This window comes from Crotalus tigris, unplaced genomic scaffold, assembly GCF_016545835.1.
Source record: "Crotalus tigris isolate CLP2741 ecotype Arizona unplaced genomic scaffold, ASM1654583v1 scf7180000019173.45859301935:6455823, whole genome shotgun sequence".
NCBI lineage: Eukaryota > Metazoa > Chordata > Lepidosauria > Squamata > Viperidae > Crotalus > Crotalus tigris.
In genome coordinates, this window is record NW_024097414.1 from 340,609 (window position 1) to 362,675 (window position 22,067).

The 22,067-nt window shown below is 42.7% G+C and overlaps 1 protein-coding gene across 10 annotated transcripts in view; it reads left to right on the top strand.

The window, feature by feature from the left end:
• The window catches only part of LOC120315768 (ankyrin repeat and fibronectin type-III domain-containing protein 1-like), a 258,611-nt gene that overhangs the window by 230,290 nt on the left and 6,254 nt on the right, over window positions 1-22,067 (top strand). For all 10 annotated transcript variants that reach the window (XR_005558767.1, XM_039360645.1, XM_039360650.1 and 7 more), the window contains 14 exons: window positions 2,022-2,216; window positions 3,723-3,836; window positions 4,578-4,675; window positions 5,319-5,409; window positions 6,415-6,522; window positions 9,886-9,985; window positions 11,465-11,597; window positions 12,174-12,293; window positions 13,180-13,395; window positions 15,745-15,911; window positions 16,973-17,123; window positions 18,497-18,665; window positions 19,696-19,862; window positions 21,052-21,262. Coding sequence is in view for 9 of the 10 variants with exons in the window: in XM_039360645.1 (XP_039216579.1) it covers window positions 2,022-2,216; window positions 3,723-3,836; window positions 4,578-4,675; window positions 5,319-5,409; window positions 6,415-6,522; window positions 9,886-9,985; window positions 11,465-11,597; window positions 12,174-12,293; window positions 13,180-13,395; window positions 15,745-15,911; window positions 16,973-17,123; window positions 18,497-18,665; window positions 19,696-19,862; window positions 21,052-21,262 (2,040 nt within the window). In the remaining variant the exon portion in view is untranslated. The remainder of the gene's footprint in view (window positions 1-2,021; window positions 2,217-3,722; window positions 3,837-4,577; window positions 4,676-5,318; window positions 5,410-6,414; window positions 6,523-9,885; window positions 9,986-11,464; window positions 11,598-12,173; window positions 12,294-13,179; window positions 13,396-15,744; window positions 15,912-16,972; window positions 17,124-18,496; window positions 18,666-19,695; window positions 19,863-21,051; window positions 21,263-22,067) is intronic.

The following is a 22,067-nucleotide window of genomic DNA, read 5'->3' on the forward strand; positions in this document are numbered from 1 at the left end:
CCTAAAACATACTATGTACAACATATGTATAGACCCATGCCCCTACATATACGTAGCAAATGAATATTAAACACTGTCCATCCTGAATATATAACGGAAGGAGGAAGCTTGAGAGTTCACAAGGTTAATGCTGTATGGAATGAAACTCTGGCTGAATCTGGATGTTCTGCTTTGGATACCACGGGGCCCCCTCCTCCCAGAAGCTGACAAGGAAAACAGGTCGTGAAGAGGATGGGTAGTGTCCCAGATAACCTTACAGACCCTAAACAAAAAAAGTCCAGTCGCCTCCTGAAAAAAGCACTTTTGGGACAACCATGACCTGGATGACTGAGAATCTCCATAGACAAGTCTGGCCATCTCTTGTGTGATGGGACATTTGTTCCTATCTGGATATGCTCCACCCAAGACCCAGTCGCTGGTTCTTCATACGGATGCTGGCAAACGTCAACACGTGGCTGCTTACTAAAGGTCCTGGCATCTGGAGCAGGTTGCAGTGTGGACCTGCGTGCAGCGATAGAAAGGAATTTTGCATAATCAATTCTAGGAATAGAACTGGAAGTGAATGGGATGACAGGCAAGCAAAACACGAGGAACACCCCCCCCCCGGGATATGTTAATGGTGGGTTCATTGTGATAGGTACATGCAAATGATGCTAATGCAATTTTTAAAATATTAAAATTCAAAACCCATTAGGTGTTTTGTTGTCATTGTGGTTTCGAAGAGGAGTGCAAAAGCTTTCATGTTGCTTAGTGCTAATTCTGGTAGGCAGGAGGGTCTATTTTTCAATGCTATATTTCGGAGAAGGGAAGGGAAGAGAAAATAGAATGAAATAGAGAATAGAATAGAAACTAGAATAAAAAATAGAACACAGTGGAACAGAAAACAGAACAGAATAGTGAGCAGACTGTGGAAGAGAATAGAAAAACAACAGAATATAGAATAGAACAGAAAATAGAACAAAATAGAAAGGAGTATCACGGCTACTATATCTTCCAGTTACAAGATTTATTCTTCTGCTCAATAAATAAATCGTAGCGACTCTTTTCTGATCAGGAATTTCTTCTCCTTTCCTTCCTTCACCTCCTTCACTACTTCTTCTTGTCATCATTAATAGTAATAGTAGTAGCATGGCTTAGAGTACATTTGCAACTTGTTATTCAAGAACTTGTTTTGAATTAGAAAGCAGATCTTGTGGTTTCGGCTGACCAGAGACGGACCACAGATTCTGCCCACAAACCTTGTTTCTAAATCTGCAAGAAAAAGAGACCAGAAGAAGTAGCTCTGGTTTTATTTAAAAATCTGAATCTCAGATTTTCTCCCTGACAGTGCTTGAGAAATAAGGATTGAGAAGACTCCCTAGATTTCTGGAATCACTAGGCACGGGCCATTCTCTAGGTCAGTGGTTCTCAACCTTTTTAATGCCGTGACCCCCAACCGGTCGTAAGTCGAGGACTACTCAACCGGTCGTAAGTCGAGGACTACTCAACTGGTGCAGCACCGTTTGCAGAATGGGACTTTTGGCGGGCTCAGCAGGGCAGAGACAGCCTGGACAATTCCTATTGGCTTTTGAAAGCCAATAGAATTAGACTCTATTCAAGAGAGTCTATTCTATTGGCTTTCAAAAGCCAATAGAATAAAAGGGAGTAGCACAGCTAAGGAAAAGGGGGAAAAAATGGCGGACTGCGTTGTTTGGCGACCCCCGTGAAATGGTCGTTCGACCCCAAATGGGGTCCCGACCCACAGGTTGAGAACCACTGATCTAGGTCTAAAACAGGGTTTCCCAACCATGGCCACTTTAAGATCTGTGGACTTCAATTCTCACGATTCCCCAGCCAACACAGCTGGCTGGGGAATTCTGGGAGCTGAAGTCCACACACCTTAAAGTGGCCGAGGTTGGGAAACCCTGGTCCAAAGCCATAGAGAACTTTTTTTCCGTTACATAGAGGGGATTGTTCCTTGTTCCTCTACCTATTCCCCCTTTAATCTTTTTTTTTTCCCTTATCTTCCTTTTCTCTCCAAGTTGTAAGCCTGGAGAGTCGGTCTTTGCATCTGGCAACCCTGGTTCGGGAAGCAGAACAGCGGGTCAACGATCTCACCGCGCAGGTGGTGAACGAGGTGCCCGACGCGGAAAGCTCAGAAAAAGAGAAACAGCTGAAGGCCTGGGAATGGCGCTACCGGCTTTACAAGCGCATGAACGCCGGATTTGAGCACGCACGTGAGTCTCTGTGGCCCTCTATGCCACCACTCAGAAAGAGCGGGAATGTTGACGTGCTGGAATATTGGAAGAAATATGAAATCCTTCCAAACTAGTCATCAGAAAAGGGGAGCCGGGGCCATGCAAACCAGCACCCACATTTAGGTAGTCCATGATTTACTGCCATTCCATCTCTAGTTGTTAAGTGGGTTTTGCTCCATTTTATGACCTTTCTTGCCACCGTTAAGTTAGTAACACAGTTGTCCACAGTGAACCTGGCTTCCCCATTGACTTTGGTCATCAGAAGGTCATGAGACCCCAGGGACACTGCAGCCATCATAAATAGGAGCCAGTTGCTAAGTGTCCTAATTTTGATCCCATGGCCAGGAGGATGCTGTAGCGGTCGTTAAGTGTGGGAAAACGGTCATAACTCCCTTTTTTCAGTGCCTTTGTAACTTCAGTCAGTCAGTAAATGAATGGCTGCAAGTTGAGGATTACCTGTATTGAATGAGAATCCATCCCGTTGACCATGTCTAAGATGGAGGTTGTCTGTTCTGGTTGAGATCAGCCAGTGGGAATGTAGTAATTGAGTCAGAATATTTACGTCTCCTGTTCTTGAAGCAAGCCGTGATTTAGGAGACAAGGTGGCCTAATGACAATAGATTTCCCAGTCCTGTTCCAAGAACCCTTTTGGTGGGCAGAAGTTTGAAACCACGTATTTTTCCCAAGTATATTGCTTGAGGGTGAAGGGAAGTTAAGTTTTGTCAGGGCAATCGGGGGCTCGTAATCAGCGTGTCTTCTAGAACACCCTGAGATGAGTCAAGTCAACAAGCAACAAGATTGGTTGACAAATCAACCAAGCTCCACTCAACCGGCTCATTTGAGTTTGAAAGAAAACTTAACTCCCATTCCTAGCTAACCTAGTTGTAATGGGTGGGATATGGCTTGTATCATATCTATATTATCTTCTCCTAACTTCCCTATCCTATGAGCTGTGGAAATTATGTTCTTTGAACTCTGAGAATAGCAAACATTTACAAGTATAATTCTGTGGGAGAGGATCTAAGTAGTAAAAGCTATCACACTCGTGTTTAAATGTGAATTATGACAGGTGCAGCCTAAACTACCATTTACATCAGGGGTCTTCAAACTTGGCAACTTTAAGACTTGTGGACTTCAACTCCCAGAATTGGAAGACAAACAAATTTAATAGATAAATAAAGCCAGCCATCAATACACCAATCCGCCAGTAGGAAGGCACTGCATAAACACAACTCCCAGAACAGCCCAAAGCATGTATTCCAGGAGAGAGAAATTCCATGAAGATGGGCTTCAGCATGAGTCCGAAAGACTCATCTCTATCTCTGTATCTCTGTCAAGGTTATCTTTCCTTTCCGATATTTTTGTTTTGTTTTCTCTGTGAATATTAGACTCTTAGTTTGCCTTGGATTAAAGAAACATTCCTTCAGCTCATCGGGCTCACTTTTCCTGATATCTGTGCTGTGTTTCTCTTTCCCACCCCCCCAGGAGTTCCAGATCCACCTACAAATGTCCACCTTTCAGTGGCCAGCAGCACCTCTGTCGAAGTGTCATTTCAGGAGCCTCTAAGTGTCAATTCAGCGATTGTCACCAAATACAAAGGTAAGCCTTTGGGTATTTCATCAGTAGCAGTGAACAAAGTGTTCCGAGCGTGAAAGTTGAAATCTCCTGGTGATTTGCCCAAAGTCACCTAGCTGGCTTTCATATCTAAGGTGGCTCTAGAATTTTCCTGGCGATTCACCCAAAGTCACCCAACTGTCTTTCATGCCTAGAACTCACCATCTCCTGGCGATTCACCCAAAGTCACCCAACTGGCTTTCATGCTTAAGGTGGGTCTAGAACTCACTGTCTCCTGGTGATTCAACCAAAGTCACCCAACCGGCTTTCATGCTTAAGGTGGGTCTAGAACTCACTGTCTTCTGGTGATTCACCCAAAGTCACCCAACTGGCTTTCATGCTTAAGGTGGGTCTAGAACTCACTGTCTCCTGGTGATTCAACCAAAGTCACCCAACCGGCTTTCATGCTTAAGGTGGGTCTAGAACTCACTGTCTCCTGGTGATTCAACCAAAGTCACCCAACTGGCTTTCATGCTTAAGGTGGGTCTAGAACTCACTGTCTCCTGGTGATTCACCCAAAGTCACCCAACCGGCTTTCATGCCTAAGGTGGAACTTGAACTCACCATCTCCTGGTGATCAGCCCAAGGTCACCTAGCCAGCTTCCATGTCTAAGATAGGACTAGAACTCCCCATCTCCCGTTTTCTAGCCTGGTTCCCTAACCACTAGACCAAACTGTCTCTCTAATTACTGACCGGGGAGGGGGTTTCTCTTCTTGTCATTGCAGTTGAGTGGAGCTGCTCTCCCTCTTTTTCCCCACCGCTGGGCGAAATGGTGATTGACAAGCTGAAAAAACTCCAGATCACCATCCACGGCCTTGTCTCGGTGAGTGGGTCCCTTGCGGGGTGTGGAACCTGGAGACTATTTCAGGGCTTGACCCCAACTGACCCCAATCTTTTCTCACTCCAAAGACGGAAGACCTTTCCACCGTGACCTTCTGCCCACCCCACAGCAGGCAGGCAAAGATTTCCCAAACGCTGACAGTCTCCTTTGGGTAATAACCAATGCACCCATTGGAACGATGGGGTATATTTTCGCCCCCCGCGATGGAAGCTGCAGTTACTGGCACTGAAGGTGCCCATTTTAAGATCCGTGACAAAATTGTGGTGGCTTCAAGGACCTCATATATGTAATTTGCAAAGCTGCAAGGGGAAGACTTATCCCCTTGGTTAAATTCTATATTTGATTTGAGACTTTAAAATAACAGGTGAAATCTTGATCTTATGTTTGTGTCAGCTTTGCTAGGTGGATTGCTTATGTAATCAGAAAGAATAAATACAAGGATTTCTGGTCATTCGGGGCTTCTCTCTTTTAGAGGAGCCTGTCTTTGTTCAGCTGAATAAAAACATAAAAGCTTAAAGGCAACTCCTGGTTTCCTGTATTTTTTATTTTTTTTATCAAGCAAAACCTCAGAATCTGCACAGCACTCTGGGCTTCGGTATCTTTATTCTTTGCTATTTCTTCACAGGGTACAGCTTATTATGTCCAGGTGTCTGCCTACAACATGAAGGGCTGGGGACCCCCCCAAACCTCCCTACCAGCCTATGCCATCCCCTCAAGTAAGTAGGAAGAACAGAAGCAGGCTGCTTCCAGGGTCAAAGGGCAACGTTTTTTGAGAAAACGCTGCCAAAATCACCTTTTGACTTTGCAGTAAATGCATCGGATGGATTGGGCCCTCCAGATTTGGCTCCCTTGCTGCTGTAGGCAACTGTTGAACACAGCCAAGATTAGCAATTGAATTATTGTTGGCTTTCTCTAAATTAAAAAAAAAAACAGAAGAATTCAACTTTTGCCCCATAAAAACTCAAGGCTCTTCCTTGGGTGTTTTTAAAATACCTAAAAATAGCACTCGGTTTCAGCCAAAATTAATGGAGCTGAACTTTCCGTGGAAAACTATGGCACGGGAGAGTGTGTAAGCCAAGTAATGTAAAGCTAATGTAACCCAGGCATTTGTCCAGGCTGTTCAGTAGCTGGGCCACCTCATCTCCAAGAAGCAGAAAGTGAACTTTACCTTTCTCAGCTGGTCGGGAGAACCTTCGGTCCAGTGAAGGACAGCAGAAGGAATGTGCTCGGAAAACAGTGACACCAACTGCAAAGGAGATGACCTTGTTTGTTATGGTGATCTGTCATCTCCTGATGGTGGCATCATCCTTGCAAATAAGTCCCCTCAGTGGTGTTACTATTGTTGAGTTATTGTGTCTGTATTGACCATGTTTGTATTGCGTTGTCTATGAATCGGAGTGAAGCCCAGGACCAATTGAGGAAAATATTCATAGCTCAGGGCTGAACTGTGGACTTAGTGTTCTCTGAGTTTGGTGGTTTTCTTGACCCAACATCATCAGTGTTAGAAGATTGTCTGGTTTGCAGAGGGGAGGAAGGAGAGGAGGAGGAGGAGGAGGAGGAGGAGGAGGAGAACTGTGGGGTTCTTGGTGCTCTCTGAGCTTGCTTGTTTTCTTGAAGGCATTTCATTACCAAACTAGGTAACACCATCAGTGCAAGCAACGTCTGCTTGCCCTGATGAGGTACTTTTGTCACTAACCTAATTCATCCTGTGCCCACTCCAGACTGGAGAGAATACGATGGGAGGGCTCCACGTCAGAGAGGACAGGCCGAAGCTCTGGACCATCTCCTCAACCAGGTGAAGATGGTGCACCAACACTGTGTGTGTCATGGTGAGTACTATCGCGTGTCTAAAGACAGTCTGGGGATTTGACAGAGGAAAGCATTTCAAGCATTCTGAATGGAGGCCAGTATTGGATGTTGCAACGAGCTTTGGTGTGTGGATGCTGAACATGGCAAGTCAATGCCAGTCCAAACAAATAACCTTTAATGTAATTGAATTCAGCTCCCAAGGGTTCTATTATTATTCTCCCTGGGCTGCTTGTAAGCATCAGGAGTAACAACAACAACAACAACAACAACAACAACAACAACAATAATAATAAAGTTGGAAGGGACCTTAGAGGTTATCTAGTCCAACCGCCTGCTCAGGCAGGAAACCCTATACCATTTCAGACAAATGGCTGTCCAGTCTCTTCTTAAAAACTTCCAGTTTTGGAGCATTCACAACTTCTTAAATTTAATATATCATCTGCCACAGAGAATAATAGAGATGGCCTTGATGGAAATATGCAGGAGCTGTTACCTTGGCAAAGTTGGTTGAAACAGTCTTTGAGCCCTGCAAAACGTGATAGTATTTAGAAGCTGTTCAAGTAAGCACCTCTCCGATTGTCTGGAGGTAAAGCACAATCAAGACATACAAGTTTCTGTTATTAATAGCCATCTCAATAAAAATAGTTGTAGTGTTCCTGCAGAGTTGATTGCGCGGTCTGGTCTGCCTAGTGGGGCTGACTAACCACTTCCAGATACAACCAGCATTTCTGTGGTTTATTCTAAGTTTGTTAATGGGTTTCTATTTAATCCTGTCCAGACTGTTTAGATCAGGGCTTTTCAACCTTTTCACCCATTGTACCACTTTTAGGACATGGCAACATCATAGTACCATCAGCCGCCTAGCAAAGTGCCTGCCCGCCCAGCAGCGCTCTTCCTGCTGTCCGAGGTTTTCATTGTTGTGAGCATTTCTCTTGAGGATTGGCAGCGGGGGTGGGGTGGGGGATGTTTGGTTTTTATTCCCCCCGTCTGCTGGGTGGTTGCAGCAGGTTTTGGTCACTTCACATGACCCTGGGACACTGTGACCGTCATAAATATGAATCAGTTGCCAAGCATCTGAATGTAAATCACAAGACCCTGGAGAGGCTGCAACATTCCAGCTGATAGGCGCTTCTTCTGGGCTCAGCAGAAGCACAGGATCAGTGCTGCTTTCCAGCTGGAGCCCGGCGCTGATCCTAGTGCTTCCACTGAGCCCTGAAACTCCCGAAAAAGCGCCGATCAGCTGGAAAGCGGCACTGATCCTGGCGCTTCCACTGAGCCCTCACAGCCTTGCAGCTCCAGCCGTCTCTCACTCAGGCTTGTGCGGTGCTGCCACTGGTTCAGCTCATTCTCCTCCCCTGCTACCACTTTTCTAGGATGGTCACATACCACCTGCCAGGTGCCAATGTACCACAGGTGGTACCCGTACCACTGGTTGAAACGCCCTGGTTTAGATGACAAAAGTACATTTAAATCTATTGTGGGCCATTGTTTTCAAAGTGTTCAGGTAGCAAGGCGTGGGCATGAAAAAATCTTTTTGGGATGAGCCATCCTGAGAGCTTGTGGCATTTTCCAGATGTTTAACATTGCACACAGTCCCAGCTCTGACAGAGTTAAAGGACCCCTTGCAAAAGGAGAAGATTAAAATACAAGAATAGTGGAGGTCTCCTTGTCACAGCCAACAAGGTGACTTCTTGAGAAATCAAATCTTAATGACTTACAACATTCAGAACAGCTTGATCAAATTGAATAGATTAGATCTAAAAAAGGCAGATCCAGTTACTGTTTTGCTCTTTTCCCAAATTTCATTTGGAACAAGTGGGACCAGGTTTCCTTATCTTTTTAATTTTCTGCTGCTTTAAATTAGAATAATTATGACATCCTTCACAGGGTTATTAAGATGAACGCAATAAGCAACGTATTGTACAATTAAAGTAATGTAGTAATAAAGTCATTTTAAGTTGTTCTTCCCCGTTCTTATCTTATAGTCGCATGTGGCTACAGCTAAAAACTGGCTGTCACTTGCCTGTTTGAAGAGCAAAAATTAGCTGTAGAAACAATGTTAGAACATAGAAAGAAATCCATCAATAGCAAAGAGGGACAAAAATCAAATTAAGCTGAAAAGCAACAAGGCAGCTACAGAAGAGATGCATGGAAGAAATACAGATTTTAGAAGAGCTGAAAAGGAAAGTAATAAAAAAGAGAGATCATCATCAGAAGATTTGTTAGGAAGACAGAGGATCCTAGTAAAGAGGGCAACAAGCAATGGATTTCAGATCTTGATTTTAACCCAGTAACCTTTTTGATAGCTAAAGATAAGTAATCAGTTACGCTGAATACATGAAAACAGTGGTGGCGAACCTATGACATACACGTTAAAGATGGCACACCATAATGTTTTGGGTGACACGCTGGTGTTCACCAACATCCAACAACACCTCTTCTTGAAAGCATGCCCTATTGTGTGATTTTCGAAGACCCACACGAAAATGAGATATGTTCTCATTCAGCCTCTGGACGCTTCAAAAATGAGTTTGTCTTACTCGTATTTCGTTTTTGTAATTAGCTGGCATTTCTTTAGATAATGCATAGCGCCACACTTAGAAATATGGAAAACTGATGGCAGAAAACCCCCTGCCCTTTGAGGTTCTATTTTTTTTTTATTTTAATTTAACTTTTTAAAATTTTTGTCAGATGATGGACATGTGTTTATCCCAAGCATGTTTAAACTCAGTTACTGGCGGCTGAGCCACGGTCTTCCCTGGAAGTTGGTTCCAAGCTTCCACCACTCTTTCTGTTAAGTAATACTTTCTAAAATTACTTTTGAACGTCCCTCCTGTTAGTTTGAACTTATATGTATTCTTGATTTTTGCTTAGTAATAAAAATACTACCTTCTAGAACCTCATTCACACCCTTAATATACTTAAAGGTTTCAATCATGTCCTCCTTTTTCCTTCTATCCTCCCTGGCTGTACATATTCAGTTCCTCCAATCTCTCTCAATATGTTTTATTCCTCAGACCTTGCACACATGATAGGACTGTATTTCCCCCCTCCTCAAATAAATGAATATGTGAAGAATTGTCCACTTGTGTTTGAAGGGTTAGGGCTGACATGCCAACAGAATCGACTTGGGCATTTTTCAAATTTTTGACACAGCGAGCTAAACTTTTTGCCATCACCGCGCTAAAAAGATCTTTATTGGGATCACTTAGATGTGTCTTCTGTGTCTTAACACTGATTCGGTTTAAGTCTCTCCAGGTTCCTTCAGGCATTGCACATTTAATGTAGCCAGAATTAAGGAGGAAAGGTGGTGGTGGTGGGGGAAACAACAGCAATAGAAGTTGGATATGTAATCATTTTTACATGTTCTCCTTGATTTTCAGAACCGTGTAAGAACCAACCCCAGAGTAGAAAACATTCTGTCTCCAAAAGTCTCAAATACCTCTTTCATCCTGGTAGCAAATTTTTAAAGACCCTGAAAAGGTAAGATTTGGGGGGAGGGAGAGGTATTCTCCAGAACATAGGATTTTTGTATCTGCTCCCGTGGCTGCTGAACTTTCTATTGAGTCCTTGAATGTAAATGTAGATATGTCACCGAGGATTGCATTACTGTTACTGGTGGAAAAACAAGATATAAATGAAGCAAAAAAAGGAATTGATTGTAAATTTGATAATGGCAGCTAGATTAGCGATGGCTACATATTGGAGACGGAATTGGGTTATTCAAAGAAATGAGTGGTCTAATGAAATATGGAATACAGCAATAAATGATAAATTAACAACAGAAATTAAATTTAAAAAAGGGATGATTAAAAGTAAATAATGAAATACAGGAGGATTTTATAAAAAACAATGTTGGTGGAAGGCAAAGGGAATAAACTTACTCAGGAATATATGCTGCTTTGGAGGGGGTAAGGGCACAATTGAAATATATTGTATATTGTTAGTTGTTATATGAGAAGAAATATAGGTCATAAAAATGGGCTCCAGGAGGGCAGGTGCACTGTAATATTTGTATTTGTGTACTGTTTTTTATTTGGATTTATATGTGTTATGTTTGTATTATTTGTATTTGAATAAAATTATTTTTTTAAAAAAAAGACTTTCCTAGATATGTGAGGATGAAGGGGAAAGTTGGGACAAGGTCTCTGTCCATCTTCCACGGTGAGAGAATCCTTCACAAGTATATTCTCTCTTCTGGAAGGATGCTTTGATTCCCACAATAGAGGAATGGTGGCCAAAGTTGATGGAGTTAGCAGAGTTGGCTAAACTGACTGCTTTGATTAAAGGAAAGAATACAATTAGTTTTGTTCCTGCTGGAAACCGCTTCTGGACTTTGTGCCTGAGATGGGAAAAAAAAATGAAACTTTGTTTTTGGGTTTTGCTGATTAGATAGGTTTGTCGTTGTAGAAATGGGTAGTATGTATTATTATGTAAAAGTAAAAAAAAATTGAGGTTGTATATTATTACCTTATTCCACTGAGCTAAAAAGAGTTGGAAGTCACTAAGACAGTTTTGCTTCTCATCCAAGAAGCTTCTTCAGTTCTGACCGAATGGTGGAGGATGGAAGGATTTTTGCGCCTTGCCATCATCTGGTTGCTAGCCCTCTTTGCCAGAAAGGAATATAAATCTTTCCTGCCAGGAATTTAAACCCTTCCATTCTCCACCATTCAGTCAGAACTGAAGAAGCTTCTTGGATAATAAGGGAAAGGCCTTCAAGGAAAAATCAAGAAAGTCCAATTGCCTCTTGGAAAATCAAGAAAATCAAGAAAGTCCAATTGCCTTTGGGCCAACCATGACCTGGATAATGGAGAATCTCCATAGACATTTTCACTTTTACCCTACTCTTTTTTTCTTCTTCCCCTTCTCCCTCCCCCCTGCTTTCCTAATTATTTTCATTTCTCTTTGCATTTCTGCAGGTTATATTTTGATAAACTGACAACGTATTTCCTCTCTTCCCAGGGGTCTCTATCTCGCCTCCATTTTCTACAAGGATGACAATATTCTGGTGACCCCCGAAGACCAGATCCCGGTGGTGGAGATTGATGACACCTATTCCTGCTTGCTTATGCAGGATTTCCTCTGGTTCACCAAGGTGAGCCCCTTATAAAATTTTAACGGTTTTAGCCATGTGTGCCACGATCGGATCGGTAAGCCCTTTGCGGCGTAGCTTCCCAGAGGGATGACTCTGTGTTCAGACCTATCTGCCTTTGGAACCAGATTTTCCTGCTTCAATTAACATCTGGAGACGTGAAGTATCGCCACCCCTCACCCTGGCTTTAGGCATTCTTCACCTAAAGTCGCTCCATATGTTAATTAAGGCTGTTGACTTGATACAGTGCCCTGCTTGATGCATAATGACTGTTTTTAGCAGGTTTTAATTTGCTGCTTTTAGGGGGTTTTAATTGGCTGTTATTGAAGAATTTAGCGATAGCGTTTCTTTCTCTTCATCCGAGGAGGTGCAGTGAAGTGTCATCTGCCAAAATAGCCTCTTTTGAATCTTCCTATCAGTATGGCTTTTATATATATATAAAGCATCTTCTTGGCAGAAAAAGGGGACAGGAGATGTTTGACAGAGTTGATCTCGGTTTGGGGTAGGCGTCCAAGCTGGGGATGAGCCTGAGAACCTTAGCCTGATTGGTGCACACCCTTTTTGTTGTGTTTGCCGTAGGTGTCGTGCATGTGGGATGAAATCATGTGGCTGCGACAGTGCGTTTCCGTCTCCCAGTCTTCCTGTTCGTGTGTTCTCCAAACGCGCTTCAAGATGCTGCTGGCCATCTCACAGATGCAGGTAAAAACGGCGTCTTTCAGACACAACAGCTCCAAAGATTTTAGGACACACCTGTCCAGCGCATACAGGTTGTCCTTGACCAACGACTGTCGTTGGGAATCAGAATTTCCGTTGCTAAGCAAGGCAATTGTTAAGTAAGTCACACCTAGTTTTATGACACTTTTTTTTGCTGCAGTCGTTCAGCGAATCACATCGTCATTAAGCAGATCCAAGTTAAACTCTTCGGCTCCAACATCTTAAAAGTGTGAAAAATGGTCCCTTCAGTCCATTTTACAGGTAGCCCAACTTATCAACCACAATGGAACCCAACTGTTCTGTTGCTAAAACAGAAGCATTTGTTAAGTGAGTAGTGTAGTTGTTAAATTAGTAATATGATTGTTAAGGGAATCTGGCTTCCACATTGACTTTGCTTGTCAGAAGGTCGCAGAAGGGGATCATGTGACCCCGGGACATTACAACTGTCATAAGTACGAGTCAGTTGCCCAGCGTCCGAATTTTGATCACGTGACCTTGAGGATGCTGCAATGGTTGTAAGTGTAAAAAACTGTCATAAGTCACTTTTTTCCATGCCGTCGTACAAGTCAAGAACCACCTATACATAGTAAAGAATGGTGTCATTTTCTTACCAAGGAAAACATGAAACGTCCACCTAGATCAGGGGTCTTCATACTCGGCCCTTTTATGACTCGTGGACTTCAATTCTCAGAATTCCTCAGCCAGGCATGCTGGCTGAGGAATTCTGGGAGTTGAAGTCCATGAGTCATAAAAGGGCCGAGTCTGAAGACCCCTGACCTAGATAATTACACCCCCAACTGCATTGCACGCCTGCAAACCTGTAGTAGATACACCATCTGAGGCTGTCACCTCTCTCTCGGTTGCTCTGTAGGGTCTGCTAGGAATTCAAGACCTGGGTCAGGTGTTCTTCGAACCCATCAAAGACAAGCAAGGGAACATTTTGGTGGTCACCCTAAAAGAAGTGAAGACCAGCCAGACTTTTGAGAGCGTTCGCTGGGTCCCTCTGTCAAAGCTGCAGACCACTCGCAAGTCAATTTCTTCCCCCGAAGAACCTACAGCTCTGGATGTCCTTCTCATGACCATGCAGGTAACTCATTTCATAGCAGAAAAGGCAAGGTCCTCCTTCAGTTATTGAGGGGGGGAAATATCACTTTTAATGTGGCATGTCTCAACCTTGTCAGCTTGAAGATAGGTGGCCTTCAATTCCTAGAATTCTGCAGGCAGCAAAGCTGGGGAATTCTGGGAGTTGAATTCCACCCCTGTTCAAGCATCCAAGATTTAGAAATACTGCTTTAATGGCAGGAGAAATGATTTATACAGAGGCTGTCACAGATCCTGAGTATCTCCCAGTAAGTTATCTCTGCTAGGGTACAATAGAGGAGACCTTGAGCTTGGATTTTGGTAAGATGCTTCCAGTCTAATTAGAAAATACACTGAATGTTTAACATGGTTAAGCTGCTCACAGTTACCCTGTGCTAAGATGAGTGCCCAATACTGGTATATAATTAAGTCAGTAAGTAAATAAGTAAAATACCAGTGGCCAGACAGAATTCAATGACTAATAAATTTGATAGATGGGTAGATGGATGGATGGATGGAAGGAAGGAATACCAGTGGCCTGACAGACTTCATCTATCATATTTAAATATTCATCATTTAGGACAAAACCCTGTGATAAGATGGGTAGCCAATATATAATTGTCAGTAAATAAATAAGTAAAATACCAGTGGCTGAATTCAGCGGCTAATAAATCAGATAGATAGATAGATAGATAGATAGATAGATAGATAGATAGATAGATAGAATACCAGTCGCCTGACAGACTTTATCAATCTTATATTTAGATATTATTCATCATTCAGAACAAAACCCTGCCATTTAAACTATATTAAGGAGCTAAGCCCCTCTTTTTTAATTAAAATTCAGATCCCGCTAAGCCCTCTTGAGGCAGGAGAGAGCCTTAGGTCCCTCGTGGCTTACTTTCTCCCTGTGGTATGTGTCCCTCAGCAGAAATGAAAGAACGGGGTCTCCAGTTGTCGAGGTTTCCACCAGGGATTCAGTTAATTATTGTGGAGACATTTGCTGTCTCCGCTTCCGGTCACAGTTGTTTTCCCAACTCTTTGAGCAGGTCTTAGCCAAAGAATCCCCTTCTATGAATGCCTATCCCTTCCTCTCTTCCTGACCCCTTGGGAGATTTCTCTGTCCTTCCATTTCCTTTTGCTGCGGCTAAGCATCTGCGACAACAAAAGGCTCTTGGAACATCCAGCGTTTGTTCAAAGGGGTTGCTAGGATTAGCCAAGGCCAAGCTACTAAAGGGCTAGTTCAAGTCTGCCTGTCTCTTACTTGAGATTGCAACCTCGGTCTGGCTGTTCCTCAAAACTTGATCCTCTGTTATGTGGCTGGTGACTCCCCAGCCTTACCAGCCTGTCTCTGAGGACTTTGGATGCGGGTTAGAAGCAAGAAACTACAGACAAAATGATTCAGTTGAAGCTTTAATTCAAATTGATCAATTCGCTTGGCTTCTTATTTATTTAACCACCTGTCTTTTAACTCTAGCGTAGGGGCAGGCAACCTTGGCTCTTTTAGGACTTGTGGACTTCAACTCCCAGAATTCCTGAGCCAGCCATGCTGAGGGGAAAGGGAGAGGTTTCCAAACTGAGCCGTGCTGGCTCGGGAATTCTGGGAGTTGAAGTCCATGAGTCATAAAAGAGCCAAGGTTGCCTATCCCTGCCCTAGGCTGATTCTCATTTATTTATTTAGATAGATAATTTTTGTTCCACCTCTATTATTTTAAAAAGTAACTCAAGGTGGCAAACAGGCCTGTTACTCCTCTCTTCCTCCTATTGGGGAAACCACAAAAAACACTGTGAGGTGGGCTGGCCTGAGTGAGAGTGACTGGCCCAAAGTCACCCAGCTGGCTTTCATGCCTAAGGTGAGACTAGAACTCACACACGCCTAGCGATCAGCCCAGAGTCAACCAGTTTCATGCCTAAGGTAGAAAGAAGTAGAAATAGAACTCGCTGTTTCCTAGCCCTTGAAAGCCAGTCACCCAGCTGGCTTTCATGTCTAAGGCGGGACTAGAACTCACCATCTCCTGGTGATTGGCCCAAAGTCACCCAGCTGGCTTTCATGCCTAAGGCAGGACTAGAACTCACCATCTCCTGGTGATTGGCCCAAAGTCACCCAGTTAGCTTTCATACCTAAGGCGGGACTAGAACTCACTATCTCCTGGTGATTGGCCCATAGTCACCCAGTTGGCTTTTATGCCTAAGGCAGGACTAGAACTCACCATCACCTGGTTTCTAGCCTAGTGCCTGATAATCGTGTTTTTCCCATTTCTTGGATTTCATGAAATTTTTTTCAGCAAGACTTCCTGGGAGAACAGGCTATCCTCTCCATGGCCATTTCTTATTAATGATTTTTTTTTTCCCCCAGGAGAAATTAGCTTACCATCAGAACAGCAGCCAGGCGCTTCCCCCTGGACTTTATCTGGGTTACCTGAAGCTTTGCAGCGCAGTTGACCAGATCCGAGTATTGGTGCCGGAACAGTTACCCAACATCTTATGTCATGTGAAAATACGGAGCAATCCCAACATATCCAGGTAGGACTTTCGAATGAGAGCTGATTTTTATTGGCGGCTCTTCCAAACGGTCGTTCTATCTCTGTAGCCAGATTAGGTTGAGCTGAGATTTTTTTTTGCAAGTTCATCTCCTGGCCAAAACAAAACAGCAAAGGGGGGAGAGAGAGACCCAAGACAAAGTTATAGAAACTGGGCCGATGGTTTGCCTGCAGATTTGCTTGGGAATTTTAAAACCAGATATAGCCAGGTCATGAATTGTATACACAATGTGAAATATAGGTTGCCTTTAATTTAGGATTGTGATGGAGCCTGGCCATCAGGGTTGTAACTTGTGACGGTCATAAAACACCTGAATAACTTGATTTTACAACATTTCTTGAGGTAGTTGTTAAATGAACCCAACCAGTCGTAAACCAAACCAGTGACTTGCTATGGGCGTGGTTTTACCCCCCCCCCCCAAAAAAAACTGGAAATAACTGCCAGGTTTCCACACAACCACTGCAAAACACAGTCATGTGAAATCAGGATGCTGTAAGCAACCGTAAACGCAGTTCAGTTGCCAAGTGCCTAATGTTTGGTCATGTGAATGCAAATAACCAGGAGCCTTCATTGAGTTCAAAGCACAGGAGAGTTTATTATCACTACCCATACACAAGAATCTGGTCAACCAATGGTCAAATCTAAATTGCCACTAGGTGAACAGCATTCACAGGGGGCTGGACTTGAGTCTCTTGTGGCAATGCAAGGATTCCAAACTGATGACACATTTAACCCCACTTTCCAGCTTAGCCTGTTGTTTTTCTACATTGGGGTGGTGGTCTGAGGGAGTGGGATCTGTTAGAACTTTGAATCTGGATCTTAAGTAGTTTAAGTGACTGGTTGTAAGTTGAGGATTACCTGTATACAGTTAATGGAATGGAAAATCAATTGCATTAGTCAAGCAGCAGGGTCGTCTGCTGCTTGAAGTATGAAAGTACCAACACTACAAAGCCCATTGTTTGATTCAACTTGTCTACGGTGGATAAGGAGGCATTTACTTCCCTGATTTCCTCTCTGCATTTATCCGTTCTCCCACATTCAAGAGAGGAATGGGAATGGCTGCAGACCCTGGCTAGCATGGAAGACCCTGTTCCCTCAGAGCAAGAACTGGAAACTTCTCAGCAGCTTTTTCTCCAGGAGCTCCAAGGGGCCATCAGAGAGTTGATGCAACTGGTCAACATCCCACTTCACGAGGTAGATCCTAGGTGGGAATCACGTTATGGGGGTAGGCAGAAAGAAATATTGTGGATTTTATAGCATGTCTGAACTGGTCCCATCTTATTCTTACAATCCACAACAATGAAGTTTAGGCAAAGGTTGACATCTTTCCAGTTTTGATGGAGATTCTTTACAAGGCCACAGTGGCCCCGATCTTGGGCAAGTCAATCTTGTTAACGCCTCGTTGATATAAATGACCTGATATGAGTGCATTTAACAATAGTCCAGTTAACTCACATGTAAGAGGGTGTAAATTGTTGTCATGGGAACAACAACCCACTTGTAACCCTCTCCTTGAGAGCTTCATATGAGGGATGTGAATCAAATGTATGCATCTGTATATCTCTTAATGATTGGCAATGCCAGTAAGGCATGTCCTCAATTTTGGGGAAAGTTAAATTATTAATTCAGCCGCATCTGCTCTCAGCCTCTCTCCAGATTTTAGTATTCAATTCACAATAAAACTTTAGAACCACTTATACGACCAGAAATATTACATTGGGCCTGGGGGGGGGGGGCATTGAACAGCTGAGACTCATATCTGTAGCCTGAACGGTGATAAAGCCCCACTTCTAAAGCAAATCAGCTTTACAAATATTAACTAATCCAGATCTACATCCTTTGTTTATTTGTCAGGCTCAAAATTCACAAAACGTCTTGTTGGAGGGACTTTATTTTATTTCTTTAAAATATTAAGCAGCCCTAAATTGTCATAATATTTGGGCATTCTTCAGCCCAATTAATTCAGGGGGAAATTGAATAAGACTTGGAAATGGCCACTAAAATAGTAGCTTCTCAAATTCCTTTGCTTCCGACCTCGAGTAAAATGCATTTGTATTGTACATTATTCGTCAGAATCTAATGAGAAGTCTGTGTGACAATGGGAAAGTTCAAAATATTTTTCTAAGACATTCTGGTCATTATAAGCCATCTCAATATAACCCCCCCCCCAAAAAAAAGGTTGGACATTGTTGATTTTGGCAGTTGCTGAATGGTTGGGAATTACAAGCTAGTTTTTATATATATATATAAAAAGATCTTTATGAATCCACTTTCCTCCATCACCATTGATTAACAGATCAAACATGGACTCAGGAGGTTCAGATTCAGGTCCTCACTTGACCATATAGTTACAGAGTAACCTTGGAGTAACTTTGGGCCAATATTTTAGCATCAAAGAAAGAGGGAGGATATGAGTGCAATAAAAAATAAACATGGTGCTGCAATGAGAAGCCCCCTCCCTCTCTGTTTCATACCTCTTCAACTGGGAGCTTGGAGAAAGTCAATTACAACGTAAGACTTCACACCAATAAAACTATTTTCCACTGTTGAATTTTTTTTTTTTTCAGGCCAAAGATTTCCGCCTGTACAGTCAGGAAGTTCTGGACTTTGGAAGGCAGGTCTCTTTTCTTCTACTTCTTCCTCCTTCAGATGATGTGTGTACTGCTCCTGGCCAGAATAACCCTCACACCCCTCGGACTGGCTTCCTCACCCTTCCTCTTCAGATCTTCGAGCTAGGTGAGCAACTGCACGGAGGACTTCATTCCTTGTCCCTGGAATGGAACAACTCCCTGTGGGCAACTCCCCGTGGCATCTCTCCGCGGCCGTCTCACAGTGGCCATCTCCCCGTGGATAATTCCATGCGGGATAACTCAGTGTGATAAATGTTATCCACCCGGTTTCTTCGACATTGCTTCCACTGACAAAAATGGAAATAATGTCGAAGAACCAATGCGGATAACACTGATTGCGTTGAGTTATCCCGTGTGGAATTGTATGCGGTCAGTTGTCCCGCAGCAAGTGGGATTCAGCCATGGCGAGGTGGCCACAGTGAGTTGTCCTAGACCCCGTTGTCCTCCTTGAAGGTAAGATTCCATCATGCTATTCTTTGCTGTGTTGTTTTCCCTGTATGAAATCATTGCGCTGTCTCTCTTCTCTAGAAAAGAAGGCATTTTCCCATGCCGAACTCATAGTACACTGCAATCATTTTTTTTTTTTACAATTGACTCAGATTGATTTATTTTTTCTCTTTGAAGCATGTGCTCCATCCTTTGTATGAAAAGGTGTAGTTTTTTGAATCAAGAAAAACGATCTGGAAAGAACGAGTAACTAACACACAAAGGTCCATGGAGATTCTCAGTCGTCCTGATCGTGCTTGTCCCAAAGGTGCTTTTTCAAGAGGCAGCTGGACCTGCTTTGTTTTTCTTTGAAGACGCTTCACTTCTCACCCAAGAAGCCTCTTCAGCCCCACAATCCAGTCAGAGCTGAAGAAGCTTCTTGGATGAGAAGCGAAACGCCTTGAAAGAAAAACAAGGAAATCCAGTTGGCCCTTGAAAAAGCACTTTGGGACTAACAGACAAAGCTGTAGATGCTGAAGTTTTGAAGTTACCAATAAATAGGTCTCCCATCATCAAATGCCACTTAAACTAGAGATCAAAAATCATAGGAGGCCTCTTTCCATTTGAATCAATGCAAGAATCAGCTTCTGCTTCTTTGATGCTTTTTTCTTTCACGACATCCAATGTCCTTCCTTCTCTTTCTTTTCTAGTTCACTTCTTCATTTACGACCATGAATTCATTAGCCAGTATTGCCAAGTATCTGCATTTCTAGAGCTGGAATCACTGCTCTCTCAACAGAGCCTCAGGGAGGCCTTTTCAGACGCAGAAGTAACTACTGCCAAACAGCGGCACCAACAAGTTCAGGATTATATACAGGTATTGTGAAGCAAGGAACCAGGTGTGGCTCAGCATGAACCAACAGGCAGAGTCCAAGTTCTCTCTCTAGGTAACACCTTTATTTAGCACTGGACAAAGATGAGTCCTGCCACAAGGCTGGAAGAACCCCGAATGCATTTGGAAGCAAGCATACATATGTGTCTTAGTTCCACTTGGTTGCATAACAGGAACCTGGCTTATGGTAGATAAGGTACAGATGTTACAAAAATACTTGAGCACGCATCCTGTGGTTACGATCAGATGCTCATCTGTAAGCTTGTGGCTTCTTTATCAAAGGTTCCTCAACTCCGAAGGCCTGCTAAGGCTTGAATTTTATTTCTGTCATTTCAACATAAGAATATTTAGTCCACTTATCAGAATTATCAGAATCCCGATCAACCATATGAAACAGAAAATATGAGACAGAAAATGTGGGATCGATATGTATTTAACCGCTTGCCCAAGCTGTAAGTCCTAGTTGTGTCAATATAATCTAGGCCGCGCTAATCAAACGAAATCTACCTTACGGTCATAGATCAGCCTAAGAAGGATGGAATATAAACAGTTAATAACTTTAAAGGTTACTAAAAATACACAAGGTTAAAAATCATTTTAAAAAGCTAAAAAATATAAAACCCATGAGGTTAAACACTTTTTTAAAAGCTAAAATATGTATTTAAAAAGCAAACATACATAAAAGAAATAAAAACATTAATTAAATGCAGGAAAACATAAAAGTTAGTATGGCGCCAACTAAATCTATTGCAGTACAGGTAGTTCTCAACTTAACAATCACAATTGACCACAACTTTTCTATTGCTAAGTGAGGCAGTTGTGAAGTGAGTTTTACCTCAGGTTACAACCTTTCTTGCCACCGTTGTTAAACAAATCACAGCAGTTGTTATGTTAGTAACATGGCTGTTAAGTAACCCTGGCTTCCCCATTGACTTTGCTTGTCAGAAGATCACAAAAGGGGATCACATGACACTGCGACCGTCTGAATTTTGATCACGTGACCGTGGGGATCTTGAAGACATTGTAACTTCTGCTTTGGGTTTTGGATGATGGTGCTTTTGGACACCATTGTGGTTTCTACCAGAAACCTATGATAGGCAAAGTATGGTGAATGTGTGGTCTTGCAGCTCTCTGAAATTCAGATCTGATTCTTTGGCTCCCTTTTCTTGGACAGCAAATGGAAGAGATTTGGCGAGAAATGCGTTGGATGATGGATGCCTTGCAACATGCCCGGTACAAGCAACCATCTTGTGGCCTCCCACTTGTGTGGTTCATCAAAGAATCGGGCACAGCACAAAATGAGACAACTCAGTCAACCTCTTCTCACTTAGACTTCCTTCCCTCGCCAAACCCGTCTCCTGAAATGAGCCGTAAGCTCAACTCTGGTGAGTGTGTGTTATGTTTTTACAGGGGACCTTGTAGACTACCAGTTGGATCCCTCTTCTGGTAGGTGACTTCTGCCTTAAAATTGGCTATTGAAACTCTCCAGGACAAACAAGGAATAATCCCTATCCCCTCTATCTATGTCTATGTCTATCTATCTCTTATCTATCTATCTCTTATCTATCTTCTCTATCTATCTATGTCATCTATCTATACCTGTCTATCTATCAGTCTGTCTGTCTATCTTATCTATATCTATCTCATCTATCTATATGTCTCTGTCTATTTATCTATCTGTCTGTCTGTCTGTGTCTATCTCTTAGATAACAACTGCCTTGCTCAGCAACAGTAAACCTTGGGCTCAATGGGTTTTTTTTCATTTGGTTCGTTCAAATTTGTAATTTTTGTTTGACAGACAGACATAGATAGATAGATAGACAGACAGACAAGATAGAGAGAGAGAGATAGATAGATAGATAGATAGACAGACAGACAGACAGACAGATAGATAGACAGAGACAGACAGACAGACAAGATAGACAGAGATAGATAGATAGATAGATAGATAGATAGATAGATAGATAGATAGATAGACAGAGATAGATAGATAGATAGATAGATAGATAGATAGACAGAGATAGATAGATAGATAGATAGATAGATAGATAGAGACAGACAGACAGACAGACAGACAGACAGACAAGGTAGACAGAGATAGATAGGTAGATAGATAGATAGATAGATAGATAGATAGATAGATAGATAGATAGATAGACAGATAGACAGACAAGATAGACAGAGATAGAT